Source organism: Aristolochia californica, unplaced genomic scaffold, assembly GCF_029961685.1.
Source record: "Aristolochia californica isolate CCGP_79_NKW_82.1479 unplaced genomic scaffold, dmAriCali1.0.hap1 SCAF_16, whole genome shotgun sequence".
NCBI lineage: Eukaryota > Viridiplantae > Streptophyta > Magnoliopsida > Piperales > Aristolochiaceae > Aristolochia > Aristolochia californica.
The window spans coordinates 4,584,195-4,599,681 of record NW_027181837.1 but is presented as its reverse complement, the minus strand read 5'-3'; the positions used below and the strand labels follow the sequence as shown (position 1 = coordinate 4,599,681).

The window sequence follows — 15,487 nt, the reverse complement described above, 5'->3', positions numbered from 1 at the left end:
ACAATTGCCTTTCTTGTCTTAAAATGAGTCTCCAATCCCTTCTTATCAAGACTAGCAATTGAAATCAAGTTCTTCCTAATAGTAGGAGCCAAAAGCATAGTAGTCAGCACCAAGTAGTTACCAAATTCGAACTATCCTTGTGCCTTGAACGTCACAATATGAGTTATTACTCATAGCATAGCATTGCATTGCTCAACAAACATCCTAATTTGAACCTGAAGCATCTTTGAATATTATGTGGTTCCTACTGCTTCAAACATGGTATAGGTGGTAGGTTGATCATCAAATAGGTACTTCAACATCTGGGCCATGAACATTAATTTGATAGATCTTGCCTTCTTGTCCTCTAAAACAAACTTTTCATCTACTACTTTAGTTGGTTCATCGGTTTCAATAGGAGATTTATTTAACTACATGTCAAGAACATGGTCAATTCCAAGTTAAGGTAATGTTACCATTGAGTTTCTCAGTCTTACTCAACTCACCAGCAACAGCTTTTCAAGCCATATTTATCATAATTTTTAAGAATGTAATTATAAGAAAATATGACCAATTAATACACCATGATAAGTAGACAATGATTTTGGATAAACCAGTAAATTAATCTTGGATTAAAAAATAAAATAAAAAAACATGCATTTATATAGCTTATTGGTTGCTGAACATCCCATAACATGTGAGGATAGTTCCCTTTTTTTAGATTAACATTAGGAAAATTCTTTAGTTATTAATCATTTTAGGATAAATCTGAACCTAAGTTTAACAAAACAGTCTGACATAAATCTAGAATTTGAAAGATCTTGATAAATATGGATCATCTTTAACTTCCCTTGCCCTTTTTCAAACTACAGCCTCAATTTGAGCTTAGGAGTTGAACCAATTAATACTGGGAAATGGGCAAGAGTACTAGAGCTTCATCATGTCTCTCATTGCAAAATATTTCTGCTTTTGTAAAAGGGAAAATATACTGTAAACAGCTAGCTTTTATAATGGTTGAAGATAATGTGGAGGGGGGCTTCATAAGAATCATTTAAAGGGTGTCCTCTGTCCATGAAAGAAATCTGAAAATGTGTCTCTGTTCATGATGATTCATGATTAAAAAAAGAGAAAGAGTTGATAATAAAGCATGGAGAGAGAAAATTGTAGAAACAATAGAAACCATGTAATTTTGATGAGCTCCAGGACAGAGGTCTTTGAAAATTAAACTGGAGATTAAATGATGCTGTGAAGGTGAAAATTGCTTGGAGAAACTCGTCTGAGCTAGTGAAATATACTTGAGAACAGGCAAATTTCCAGGGTCCCTCCACCCAATTAAGCTCCAAACAAGAACACCCATTTTCCACAACCATGACCAACAAAACAAGCATCAAGTCTCACACACTGAAACAAAAAAAAAAAAAAAAATCAGTTAAACTAATCCATCAGATGGATAGGGCTGTGTCTCCAAACTGAGTGAATCCCTTTAGTCAAATCTTGCAATAGAACAAAGCATTTGCCCACTTGTTGGTCACTCGTTCTTGTGACATAGTCCCTTCTAATGGCAGCCATGGGAGAATCCAAGGAAGAGGACCATGTTAGGTCAGGAAAAAAGGAAACATGGGGCTCCAAAACACTTTCCTCAGCGTGCCCTTTTCGTTGAGGTGAGCGAGAGGAAGAAGAAGACTCAGAGAGAGTGGACCCGCTTTACTATTTTAGCTTCCGCTGTCATTCTTTTCATCTGAAGCGTGGTAGGGAGACTTTGCGGAGTTACAGTCTCGAATAAATGCAGGTGGGGAGGGACGATTGCTGTATATATTCCGTCTTCTGCAGTCAGAAGCTTTCAATATGCCCCTCAGTTTTTCAAAATTGCAGTCCCGGGATTAGGGTAAAAATGGGAATTATCAAGAGGATGTCTCAGTTGTAAATACCATTACTATGGGGGGCTTTTTAGTTTACTCATCAAAAGGCAGTACTTGATACCCGTAAAAGAGACTGCTTCGGATAATACAGCACAGAAAAAGCGCAAAATTCCCCTTCCCTTCCAACAGCTCAGTTGTCAGACATATGTGGGCCCCCACTCCAACTTATTAAAAAAAAAAAAAAAGGAAAAGGCGAGATTAAAACAACAAGGCCATGTGAGCGCGGGGCCCATTCGCCGGGAGCCGCTCCCATCTCAATTGCAGCCCGGAACGTGGCCTTTCGCTTTCGGTGGTCGGTACGCTCGCTTTAGAAGCCGTTGCATGCCGCCTGTCAAAAAAGCCGCGAGGGCGACGACCCCTACCCCATCCCAATTTACGAAAAACACCCTTTCTCTCCGATACGGATCGGAGCTCGGTGTGAAGTCGTATCGGCACGGTTTAGTCGCAGCGAGCTGCAACTAACTTGAAAAAGATCTTCTTCTCTGGTGCCTTTGGCCCTAAGCTACGGGGGTCGGAGTCCCCCTCACGGAGAAGTAAGAAACAAGGATTAGAGGTTTAAGTAAGTGCTTAACTGCTGCTAATCGGTCTGTTTGTTAGAATTTCGTTAGGAGTTTGGTTGACGATTGGCGGTTGGTGGACCATTCTAGAGTACTAGGGAACAACTTCCATTTGTTCAATTCGAACTTTTCTGGTGTCTTTTAGAATCTGATCAGACCTAAACACCCTTTTAGTTGCTTCCATAAAAATTATATTTGGGCGTAAACAAAAGGAAAATCGAAGACGGGTTTTGAGAAGATTGAGGGTATTTTCGGAAAGATTGGTCCGAAAGTATTCCCGAGAACGCCACCACCAGAGGTGGAGAGAGAGAGAGAGAGAGATGGCAACGGTACCACAAACATGTCTGGCTGGCTGGGTGGGTGTCTGGCGGGTGTGTATGTATGCAGTGCAGTGAAGACCAAGGAAAATGATAGTGGTTGTTGTCTTTGCAGTAACCTCTCTTCCTTCTGTCTCTTTGGCTTTCTTCTAATCTTTACTTCTTTTGACCCCTCCCTCAAGATCGCTATTCTTTCTTTCTCCTCTCTTCGGACTTAATTTCTCTTTCAATCCTTTGTTTTGCATTGTCTGTTTCCGACATTTCTGCGGACAGGATAAGGAATTCGGATGGGATACTGAGCTTGGTTGTTGTACTATTGGTGCTCTTCGCGTGTTTTCTCTTGTCAGTAATGGAGGCGTCCTCCGAGGACTGCTGTGTCAAAGTGGCTGTTCATGTTCGACCTCTAATTGGCGATGAAAAGCTCCAAGGATGTAAAGATTGCGTCACCGTCATTCCCGGGAAAAAGCCTCAGGTGCTTTACAATGTTCTGCCTTCTGCTTGTTTTTGATTGTTTGAAGAGCTGGTTGAGATTTATCTGTTTGTTCTTGTGGGTTGATCCGTGTCGACACTTGGAGAGCAGTTGGGAGATCTGTATTGTTGCTTGTTTGTTGTCGGGAAGCGGGGTGCTTGAGTGGTTTGGGAGTGGGTTTAACTCTCCGCCTGACTTTTTTCTTTCTTCGAATTTAAGGGACAAGCTTTTTAAGGGAATGGCAAATTGAGTTGAGATTCACTTGGACTGAAGTGTTCGTTTTGTTGTAAGAAATGAAGTATTGCCTTAATTTTTATATTATATGACTTCCCTTTCTTTGGGAAGTCGAAGGAGGCATGTCGAGGGAAATGATTCTGTGAATTCAAGGATCTTTTGTTACCGTACCCCACTTCTCCGTCCTCCTCTTTTGCTAGATTTCTAACGTACTGTTGGACGTACTCTTGATTTTCCCAGTAAACTATGGATCATATATCTTCAATTTCTATATTTACAGATATTCCTAATTAGAAGTGCTCTCCTTCTTTACAATTTTAATCTTTTCCTTCGCATGTGAAGCATTTGAACAGTAAATGTCCAGTTTAACCGTAACGACCATTTCAGAAAGTCCGATCACGTTTCTTTCATTTAATTTCTCTCTTAGATTTTGATATTTTAGAAAAATCCTTCACCAGTCCTTGAACTGAATTTGATCATTGAATTACATGAGGTGAAAAATATATGAGTGGTCACTCTCTCAGTATTCTTTTGCAACTGTAACTATCTTCTATTCTGCATGGCGGATTATTCTGGTTGTTTACATTTTCCATTTTTCAATAATACGAATTCCACCTCCATATCCATTTTCTGAAATATCTTGGTTTTCTCAAATTCTAATTAGCAAGAGGTGGCAATAAAACTTCTTTTGAATGAAGTAAAATGTCCATTGGAATATTTAAAGCTGAAGTCATTCTTATGACATCATTGACTTGATGGTTGAACGAAATGGAAATCAACAGCTTCTATATCACAAGGCAGTTAAGAGCTACACTTCAGTTCTCTCTCTCTCTCTCTCTATCTCTTTTTGTCACTTCCCACAACTTTCTGTAAATTGCTTTAGGAAAAGGTTTCTGCAAATTAGGATTGCATCACAGTCTAATTACATCCATATTTTGTTTCTTTTCTGTTTCATGATAGTTATGATAATTTCAGGTGCAAATTGGTTCACATTCTTTCACTTTTGATCATGTCTATGGAAGCACCGGTTCTCCATCGGCAGCCATGTTTGAAGAATGTGTTGCTCCTCTTGTTGAAGGTCTATTTCAAGGTTACAATGCCACTGTTCTAGCCTATGGTCAGGTGATATGTCTAATGCGTGCCTTTATACTTTCTGGAACATGGTTTTGACATAAAAGTGTTGCTTTAGTAGTAACGTTGGAGAGGGACCTACCAGTTGTGGGGGACCATGACAGGTGAACCATGTTAAGCATTTTGACTAGGTCCTCTGAACCTTTGCTATGATATAAATAGTCTTCTTGTAAGTCCACCTGGCTATTATATTGGGTAGGTTTGTCGCAAAATCAGGTTTTTCATTACATGGTTAGAATCTCAATTGGTGAGTTGAAAATGCTAGCTACCAAGAAACATCAGTTTAATCCTTTGCTTTTATGGATAACCCTCTCTGTCACTAAGCATTAGGTGCTCAAAATCTGACATTGTGTTCCTTTCAGACTGGTTCAGGAAAAACTTACACAATGGGAACTGGGTTTCGAGACGGATGCCAAACAGGACTTATTCCACAAGTTATGACTGCACTTTTCAACAAGATCGAAGTTCTAAAGCAACAAGCTGAATTCCAATTGCATGTTTCATTCATAGAGGTTCGCCTAAATCTTCTCACCTCCGCCTTTACCTGCTTTCCTGCTTGCAATTCTATGTTTCTTCCTGTTTTTGACCTTGTTTTATATGTTAAGCTATAGAGAATTTTTTTTTTTTTCTCTTGGAACTATTCTCATTCATTTGCCAGTTCACTGTTGGTAGCAAGATACATACTTGAACATTGTAAAAGAGATGAAATTCGCCTATTTTTTAATTTCATGTGAGAAGAGGAGGGATCTTTGGGACAATGGGTGGTTCCTAATTGGTCATTTATCCAATGAGAGCCTCAAACTCAGGATGTTTTATGATTAGACAAAGCTGACCTCCTCAGTAATGCCACAAAGAAGGGGAAGAAAAAAATATGATTGGCTACAAACTCTACCAAGCCTAAATGAAACTCTGACTTATCCGGACTCATTTTACAAGTTTGCTTACCAGCGAACAACAAGACTGAATCAACATTTTGTCAATGTCCTTGTGTAACAAATTAGCGAATTTTGTTTGCTGCTGTTTTGAAAAGTCTATCACATTGTTAGTGATGAAAGCCATGTTTTCGTACCTTGAATTATCAATTTGAACCATCACAACTTTTTGGATAACTATCATGCTCTACTTACTCTGTTGATGGCAATAAATTTTTTACGTTTAATAAGAGTGTGCATAGTTGGTTTTTGTGTCTAGATTCTAAAAGAAGAAGTGCGGGATTTGCTGGATTGCACTTCTATGGGCAAATCAGAGACTGTCAATGTGCATGCTGCAAAGGTAGCTGTCCCAGGGAAACCTCCAATACAGATCCGTGAGACATCCAATGGAGTTATAACACTTGCTGGATCAACAGAAGTTGATGTTACCACACAAAAGGAAATGGCTGCATGCTTAGAGCAAGGATCTTTGAGCCGTGCAACTGGAAGCACTAACATGAACAACCAATCAAGGTGAACAGCCATGCCTTTCTTGCATTGTGGTGGATTTCAGTGCTATAGTGTCTTAAAATTCTGTTAAACCAGTCTTGCATACCGGTATAGGGACTGTTATCCCATTTATGAGTTATTATAAGCAATCTCACTAATGGTGATGAATGAGCTTTTCATAATTACTAAACCTTCCAGCTGCCTCCTTTTCCTCATTTCCTGTTACATCCTTAAAATTTCAATATCGATTTTACATACGTGTTGTTACTAGTGATGCTGTGGCTACCATAAGGCTCCAGTTGACTTTTTCTTTTTCTTTTTTTTGGTTGTTATGTTTTTGCAATCCTGGCACTATCTCACCATGAACTTCCAAACTTAGAAACAATAGGAACTTGACATTCTTCCATGGACATGAGGTATATAAGTGTTCAATTTCTTTGTGAAAATGATATGTTCCATTGGGTATATCTTAGAAAAGATGGGCCATAAATTAGGGCTCACTTCATTCACCTCAATCAATATTCTTTTTTCTTTTTTGGAGAAGGAGGGAGGGGGTAGGACTGTTTGATTTTCTGTCTTCTGCAGAAAATGTTGTAGAAATCTTTATTTCGTAACGAAATTCTGGTAGCTGTGCATTCATGGTGAAATTTCCTTTATAGGATATGTTATTCCCAACAAGCTGCTAGATGTTTTTGTTTCTCCTTTGTCAATCTCATTCATACTTTCCTACTTCTTTCTTTAATAGTCGTTCGCATGCCATCTTCACTATTACCTTAGAGCAAATGCGGAGAGCAGGCACATCATGCAGTGTTGATGGCAGCCAAAGTGAAGAAATGGCTGATGAGTATCTTTGTGCAAAGCTTCATTTGGTTGATCTTGCTGGATCAGAGCGTGCGAAAAGGACAGGTTCTGATGGTCTTCGTTTTAAAGAAGGTGAGTATCATCAGCATTATTGGTTTAGTTTCTAAAATGTGGGATTATGGCCTGTGAAAAAGCTAACTAGAGACATCTTCGTTCAATTTTTCAGGAGTTCATATTAACAAGGGGCTCCTTGCACTTGGTAATGTCATAAGTTCACTAGGAGATGAGAAGAAAAGGAAAGAAGCCGTTCATGTTCCATACCGGGATAGCAAGCTAACTCGGCTTTTACAGGTTTGATACATTCACTTAGTAACCTGACCTTGGTAGTTGCCTATTATGCTTGGAACCTCATTATTGAATTAAATTTATCGTAATGCATTATTTATATAAATTACCCAAATCCTAAGTTGTACGAGCAGCTGCATTCACTAAAGTTACTGTGTCATGGTGTGAATGTCAAACTCAGTACAATTTTCTAGCTTTAAACCAATTTTCAGATACAATGGATATAATATTCTTATCTCCATTTAATGTAATGAAATAATGTGATAATATAGACCTAAGTAATTTGCTTTTGTCTGAGTCCTTTGGTTCTTTTCGGCAGGACTCACTTGGTGGGAACAGCAGAACTGTTATGATAGGTAATGTCTCAATACTCATGCTTTATTAACAGCACACATGTGATGTTTCAGAAGTGAAAAGTCTGCAATTTTCATTTTTATTTTTGTTTTCTTTCAGCCTGTATCAGTCCAGCAGATATTAATGCAGAGGAAACACTGAACGCTCTCAAATATGCTAACCGTGCTCGAAATATTCAAAATAAACCTGTTGTAAGTTCTCAGTTTAGTGATAGCTGACTCTTTTCTTGTCTTTTCTCTCCTTTTCTTTTTTTTTTTTTGTCTTTTTTCATTTTTTTTTTGAATCTCTTGTAAAAAAATTGTACTTTTGTTTTTTACATTATACATGGTTGAGACTATTCACATGGTTGGTGCTTTCTTCCTTGTACTTTTGTGTCTCTTCAGGTGAACAGAGACCCTATTTCTAATGAGATGCAAAGAATGCGTGAGAAACTTGAGTATTTGCAGGCTGAACTACTTTGCGCACGAGGGGGAGCTCCATCAGATGAAGTACAGGTACCACTAACTTCCACTATTCAAAAATTATAAAACTTGAGCCAGAGAGTAGCTGAGTTGTGTTTACTTAAGGCTTATTACTTTTATGACAAAAAACTGGGCTTGCATAGTATTAAGGTTAAACAATAAAACCTGCTTGGATTTTGTCTGTTTACAAGGAACAGGAGAGAATGCCTTGTATCTTCATGTGCCTTTCTCTTAATTATAATTTTCCTTTATCATTCAAAGAAAAAGAGAGCGCCGTCGAATTCCCAAAGACAGGGAAAAGAACTGGGAGACTACTGTAACTAAAGGATTCAATTTTTTTAAAAGACTCAGTTTTGCTTTTGTAATGGAGAGGAACTTAGTGATTGCATGTTGTCATGATTAAATTTCATGTGCATGTGGTTGTCTAGGTTCTCAAAGAGAGAATTTCTTGGCTTGAAGCTACTAATGAAGAGCTCTGTAGAGAATTGCAAGGATTCCACAGAAGAGCTGGTCCCATTGATCAGTGTGGCACAGATTGTCAAGTATGCTGGAGCACATTCTTTTATTGATTTTTTTTTTTTGCATCTTTAGTTTTAATTTTTAATAGTTACTAACCTGGTTATGAATGTGTGGCAAAAGGATCCTTGTGACTAACTGTTTACTTTCTGTGTATCAGGAGACTGATCTAAAAAGTGCAATGCCTAACATGGATTCATCAGATTATCAAATGGGTGAAACTACACCTGGTATATTTCTTACCCTAGATCTAAATTTGATTTTTTTTTACTATTCTCAAAAACCTTGACAATAATAATAGTCATGGTTTTTTGAAAGTTAAAATTGCTGAGACTGAGGCATGTGATTTCTTTAAGGTGTAACCTTCAGTTTAAGAAATAACAATTGACGTGTTGTATTTACTTAATTTCTCTTCCAGTGGAAAATTTAATCCATTAGAGAGTTCCTTACTTTATAAGTTTCATCTCTAAGTCCTTAATGCTTTTGAGAATTACTCAATTAATTTTTGGCTGGCGAGAATTTGACCATGTTTTTTTCGGATGTTTTCTGCATTTTTGTTTTAAAGATGTATTTATATAAACAAGAGAAATTACAGAAGAGGGAGCAGATCCCTAACAACCAGTGATTGTAGGGTAGCTCCCTGCTTAGTAAGCACATCAGCTGCCGAATTTGCAGATCTTGGAATGTGAGACCAAATACGAGATAAAACTGAGGTAATTTCAAGAATCTCCCGAAAAATGTCCTAATGGTGCCACGGGGGAGGGGATGCACACTTGCACCATCCAATGACCACCTTCGAGTCCCCTTCAATATGAAGGGGACCGTTGCACTTATCTCTGAAAACACGGAACCCGTTGAGGAGGCCATGAAGCTCCGCAGACGTAGAATCGGCGATTTCTAAAGGGCCGGCATATGAGAAAAGCTAGTTGCCTGAATGATCCGAACCTGCATTTTTAATCTTAGCAGCATGGTAAATGTAGCTGTGGGTTGTGTTACATTATTATTTGTATCTAATATTATTTATGCTCTAACTATAACAGTTGAAAGCTGGAAAAATGACCTTCAAATTGTTCTTACCAAGTTTCTAGTTATTGCTAATTTTTCATTATTTTATGTAAACTGTATATCAGGTGAAAATCATAAGGAAATTGACGACGAGGTAGCAAGAGAGTGGGAGCATACAATTTTACAGAATACAATGGACAAAGAGCTGAATGAGCTTAATAAACAACTTGAGCAAAAAGAGGTAAAGGACACTTCTTGGTTTCTTCCTCTTCTTTCACGATAGTAATTCATGTTAGTTATCTCAGCAAACAACTCTGCTTTAATTCTTCAGACAGAGATGAAACTGTTTGGAGGCTTTGATACTGTTGCACTGAAGCAACATTTTGGGAAGAAGCTTATGGAGCTTGAGGATGAGAAGAGGATTGTACAGGTCTGTGGAAAAAAAATTTCTTTTGAAAGTTGGGTGTAGATCCATCCTGTAATGACAAGCTGAAGTTAGGAGGCCTCTGTCTCAACTATTAACTACAAGATTTTGTCTAACATTGATCTATGTTGGATTATTCTCACAAAAACTCCCCTTCACATCCAGGCCTATACAAATGGACAACAGGCTTGAGATGTAAACAGCCCAAATAAGGCTCAACTAGGCTCAACAAAACAAACATCCTAGTCTTGTACTATGTTAAAGTTGGGTCTAGGTCCATTCCTAAATGACTAGTTAGGAGGCATTTTTTCAGCAATTATTAAATACAATATTTTTTTAACATTAATCTATGTGGAATTATTCCCACTAACATCTTTAATTATCATGTTATTTCAACTTAAAAACATTCTCACATACCTAGTCTAATCTTCTACTTTTTAATTGACATGGTTGCAGCAAGAGCGCGACCGTTTGTTAGCTGAAGTTGAAAGCCATGCAGCTACTGATGGACAAACACAAAAGATGCAGGAAAGTCACTTGCAGAAACTAAAGTCTCTTGAGGCCCAGGTATTGCAATCTATAGTCAGTATCTGTAATGGGAAATATTTGGTGACCTTGCTTGTATTTCACTTTTGCTTCTTCCTTTTTGTTCAGATATTGGACCTCAAGAAAAAACAGGAAAACCAAGTTCAACTCCTAAAGCAAAAGCAGAGAAGCGATGAAGCGGCGAAAAAGCTACAAGAAGAAATACAATTTATCAAGCAACAGAAGGTTGGATTGTATTTGGGCATACGGTGTTTATTGTTTTTTTTTTTTTTCTCCACTTGTTGTTGGAAATTCTATAAAAAGTCGATAGAACAGAGGCATCAATGTCGGAAGGAAATTTAGAACCATTTTTTGTTCATTTTCAACCACATTTTTTAACCTATTTCATGATATGGAACAGCTGATAACATCCAAAACTGCAGGTCCAATTGCAACACAAGATAAAACAAGAAGCAGAGCAATTTCGACAGTGGAAGGCTTCACGTGAAAAGGAACTGTTGCAGGTAAGAGGACAACAAAATTTCTGGTGAGAGACATGTTGCTGTCCTCATCCCAACTAAGAGCAATTTGTTAGACTTGGAAATGGATTTAAATGCCTTTCATTTGACAACCATATTTTATCTTGCATACTATTTTAGCATATTCATGATCACAAGTTCCATGTTTGTTTGTGACTTCTGACCTTTATGTCTTTGTGGAATGAGGAAGAATGTCTAGTCTTGGTTATGGACAATAACTTAATGACTTATGTCTGATATACTTTGCCAGCTAAGAAAGGAGGGAAGAAGAAATGAATATGAGCGACATAAGCTACAAGCTCTCAATCAGCGCCAAAAGATGGTATGTCTGTCTCTAATATTGAAATTGCTTTATAGCAAACCCTTTTAGTTCTATATTCTTTTTGTTTTTTGTTGTTTTCTGTTCTTTTGGCCATGTTGTATCTCTGTTCTTCATCTCAGTAAATCATTTCATCATTCCAAAAAAGGAACTTGCTTTAACAATATTCATATTTCTTATTATCTATATTACTGTACTTAAAAAATTCCATTTTGCTAATCGGTTGATGATTTTCATCTTTTCATCATGCTGTCTAGGTGCTGCAAAGAAAAACAGAAGAGGCTGCAATGGCTACCAAGAGGCTGAAAGAGTTGCTGGAAGCTCGCAAGACTTCAGCCCGTGATAACTCAGGTTAAGTTCTCTTATACAATATCTGCTCCCAGTATTGTTATTTAAAAGATCCTGCTGCACACATGTGACTTATATTTTGTTGACAGTGACTGCAAATGGACATGCTCCAGTTGCTCAGGTATTATTCAATATGACCCTATCCCTTCAAGAAAAGATCTTCTGGTTGATGAACAATTATTCTAATTCAATGTTGTATTCAGGTAAATGAGAAATCCTTACAACGCTGGCTTGATCATGAATTGGAAGTCATGGTGAATGTTCATGAAGTTCGTTCGGAATATGAAAAGCAAAGTCAAGTGTATGTCATGTCAATCATGTTATTTAACAATAGTTCCTTATTTTGCTGCATTCAGGTTTACTGATTAACTGTATAATATTCTGTCCTGTAGGAGAGCTGCATTGGCAGAAGAGTTGGCAGTGTTAAGACAAGAGGATGAATTAGCTTCAAAGGGATTACTTTCCCCAGGTGGAAAAAATGGATCATCAAGGTATCAGATTTAGTCAGAACAAATTACTGATGTGTAAAGCTATTGTGTGACTCAAAATACTGCAGTAAAAATCTCCTCTGATATTCTTTTTTTCTTTTCTTTTTTCTTTACTCTTCTCTTCATGTTCAGAAAGTTGTCTATGTCACCAAATGCAAGAATGTCAAGAATTGCATCACTTGAAAACATGCTGAACATTTCTTCGAACTCATTGGTCGCAATGGCATCACAGCTCTCTGAGGCAGAAGAGAGGGAGCGTGCATTTACTGGAAGGAGCAGGTGGAATCAATTGCGTTCAATGGCAGATGCAAAGAATTTGCTTCAATACATGTTTAATATTGCAGCGGACACAAGGTTTGTCTTTTTTACTGTTGGCCATGAGAAAAATCTACTTGCTGAATCACCTTGAAATCAATCTGTCATCTCTAGCCATGACTGCACCTGACCATGTAGCACCACGTTAGAGAACTAATGTCTGTTATTATAGTTGATTCTAATGTCCTCAATTGGCTACACGTTTCTAGTCAATTTCTTGTTATCATGTTGCAAATTGAATATATGTTTAAAGAATACTTGGTCAACTATAACTTTAGGTTCTCATAATTATATTATTTTTTACTTAAATTGTTTGAAGCAAGGATTTAGTTCATGTGAGGTAGTTCCATTGATAACTTTTGGATCAGGCCAGAACCTCCAGTTCATTCTCAGTACTGGTTGACAGAGACTACAGACTTGACACAAAACTGTCATCTCATTCACTAATATTTGTTGATTTATGTCAATGTGTATCTAATATGTGTTACTTTTGTTTCCTTATGCTGTTTGTACGTCTTTGACTGTCAAACATATTAATAAATGAGAAGTTTTTCGTTAGGTGCCAACTATGGGAGAAGGAAATTGAAATCAAGGTGCTCAAAGAACAATTGAATGAGCTAGTTGGTTTATTACGGCATAGTGAGGGACGGAGAAAGGAAGTTGAAAAGCATCAAAAATTGAGAGAGCAAGCTGTTGCCATTGCCTTGGCATCTTCAGCTTCGGTGAGAGCTCTCTCTGCTTGTTTGGTTATTCCTTTGTTGGTATTATGTGAAATGAAACTGTTAAGTGCATGGGTGTCTTAATTTATGAGTGATTGCTGGAGCCAACGATTACTTTCTATTTTATCTTCAGTCAACCTTTAACCTTGGATTCAGCAGGAAAAAAAGAGATATTTATCTTGTTGGATTTTATGCCTGTTGTATCTCTTTAGATATGATATGTTTACTTTGGGTCCTGATTTAGACAGCTTTCTTATGCTACGGCTTTACCTCTCCTCTGTTCTAACAAGAAGCTGTTAATGATTGGCAGGTAAATTCACATAGTTCATTAAAACATGGTGCCGATGAATTCAGTGGCCCATTGTCTCCAATGGCGATACCTGCACAGAAGCAGTTAAAATATACAGCTGGTATTGCTAGCAGCCCAATCAAAGAGACACAAGTCCTTCCTAACCATCCGCACAGAGTACGTCTCCTGTGACCCTATCTTGATCAAGTCTTATGTGCTTAGCTGTTGATGCACAAACATATGGGTAAAATTATGTCTATTGAGTTGGTTAAACAACTGCTCTTGACGTGCAGACAATACCACTAGGTCAACTACCAATGGGGAAGAAGCTAACAGTTGGAGGGCAGGCTGGAAAGCTCTGGAGATGGAAGAGAAGTCACCATCGGTGGATTTTGCAGTTCAAATGGAAGTGGCAAAAGCCATGGAGACTTTCAGAACTGATTAGGCACAGCGATGAAACAATCATGAAATCAAGGCCCAGGGCTCGGCCCCAACTTCTTCCGGGCATGACATGATTTCACCAACTTTGACTTCTCTCGCTCACTCGGCTGTGGAATTTTATGGAGCAGACCACTTGGCACGGAGCAAAGAAACGAAGTAAATGCAAGTACTGAGCAATTTACACGATCTCTTTTCATATTCATACTTGTATCAGTCAACTGTACCAGCATCTACATCTATATATCTCTCTGGGTTTTGCATGGATGCAGATAAGCTATAGACCTTCGTGGACATCTTTTTCATCTAGGCTGAGTGGTCAAGGATGTGGAGCTGGTTGATAAGTTCCCTTGTGGATTGGCTGGAACAGTAATTACTGCAAAGGAGGGTCAGAATCCGTGTAATATGGCTGGAACAGTATTTACTCTATGTATATATAGTGAGATGTTGCTATTGGATCCGTGTAATAGTTGAATCTTGAGTAGCTCAGAAATGGCTGCAAGGAGGGTCAGAAGTATCACAGACAGATTGTTTTCGTGTGAGAATAGAAGCATTCTATTGTTAAGTTTCAGATTTTGTCTTATTCTTTCTCTTTGTAATTTTTTCTACAATCATAAAAGAGATAAAATTCCTTTGTGAGCACTGTAATGGGGCTAAAGAGGAGAGAATTTCCATTATAGTTGTTTCTTTTTCTTTTTCATTCAATGTATTGGATGGCTTCAATTAATAGCATTGTGTTTGCAACTAATTCTTTACTAATTTTCTAGCAATGGGATGCATGATGTCTTTGACACCAGCAAGTTTACCTATTTATCCATTCTACCTAATATAATCTGATATGGACAAAGAAATCCTTTACCCATTAAGGGCATGTTTGGAAACCATGGAAAAGAAAGTCCTTCCAATGTTTGATTGCATAGATTTTGAGAGAAAAAAAAAAATGTGAGAGAAACTTACTTTCTCTTTTAGTTATGGACTTTCTCTAAAAAAACATGAAATTTGGAGAGAAATAAGCGAGAAAATTTTTATTATCAAAATTTTACTAATTTTTCTTTTCTCTTTCATTTTTCACATGCATCCAAACAATATATTATATTTCTCTTCTATTTTCTCTCTCATTTTTCATAGGCATCCAAACAAGAGAAAAGAAACATTTTTTTCTTTTCTTTTCACTTTGTTTTTATTGTCTCTTTCTTTTCTTTTCTCTCCACTTTCAGTGTTTCAAATACAACCAAAAGCATTAGGGTAAGAAATTTTGCATAAATGGGTTGTTGATGCCAAAATTTGCACACCAAAAAGGGTATTTTTGTATATTAATTTACATTAAAATTGTGAAATTATTACCCTAATGTTGTAAAATATATTTCTAACCAAAATCATGTATACTTTATGTTGAAAGGGGCATTTTTATTTGTGTATATCAGTTGTTCAAAGTGTCCTTAGCCAAAGAACATGTTTTAATGAAGTTGAATGTATAAAATTCTTTTTATGTAAATTTTTATGTATGAAGGTGTTTTAATCATTTAAGATGAAAATGGGAAAGTGATCCAACAAGAACTTGATCAACACCAATA

At 37.4% G+C, this 15,487-nt stretch overlaps 1 protein-coding gene across 8 annotated transcripts; it reads left to right on the top strand.

The window, feature by feature from the left end:
* The first annotated feature begins 2,722 nt into the window (after positions 1-2,722).
* Positions 2,723-14,683, top strand: LOC137952788 (kinesin-like protein KIN-4A). 8 transcript variants are annotated; one of them, XR_011112315.1, is made up of 27 exons: positions 2,723-2,871; positions 3,046-3,244; positions 4,451-4,597; positions 4,969-5,118; positions 5,798-6,051; positions 6,773-6,960; positions 7,055-7,179; positions 7,493-7,529; positions 7,627-7,718; positions 7,911-8,021; positions 8,417-8,530; positions 8,665-8,734; positions 9,635-9,750; positions 9,841-9,939; positions 10,390-10,500; positions 10,588-10,704; positions 10,902-10,982; positions 11,248-11,319; positions 11,574-11,667; positions 11,754-11,785; positions 11,868-11,965; positions 12,057-12,155; positions 12,285-12,506; positions 13,027-13,189; positions 13,497-13,652; positions 13,769-14,082; positions 14,186-14,683. XR_011112315.1 is itself a non-coding variant. In XM_068799855.1 (25 exons), the coding sequence occupies exons 1-25, from the start codon at positions 3,122-3,124 to the stop codon at positions 13,988-13,990; spliced, it is 3,093 nt and encodes a 1,030-aa protein (XP_068655956.1). In that variant the 5' UTR covers positions 2,893-3,121; the 3' UTR covers positions 13,991-14,683. The 8 variants fall into 8 exon arrangements, 2 of the variants coding, with proteins under 2 accessions (XP_068655956.1, XP_068655957.1); XR_011112314.1 differs by having other exon boundaries at positions 2,723-2,886; XR_011112317.1 differs by lacking the exon at positions 2,723-2,871 and having other exon boundaries at positions 2,893-3,244; positions 13,769-14,072.
* Positions 14,684-15,487: the final 804 nt, after the last annotated feature.

Coding starts and splice junctions, on each gene's coding strand:
- LOC137952788 (XM_068799855.1), top strand. CDS start 3,122: ATGGAGGCGTCCTCCGAGGACTGCTGTGTCAAAGTGGCTGTTCATGTT. Junction 5,119..5,797: donor TGCATGTTTCATTCATAGAG/GTTCGCCTAAAT, acceptor TTTTGTGTCTAG/ATTCTAAAAGAAGAAGTGCG. Junction 6,961..7,054: donor TGGTCTTCGTTTTAAAGAAG/GTGAGTATCATC, acceptor TCAATTTTTCAG/GAGTTCATATTAACAAGGGG.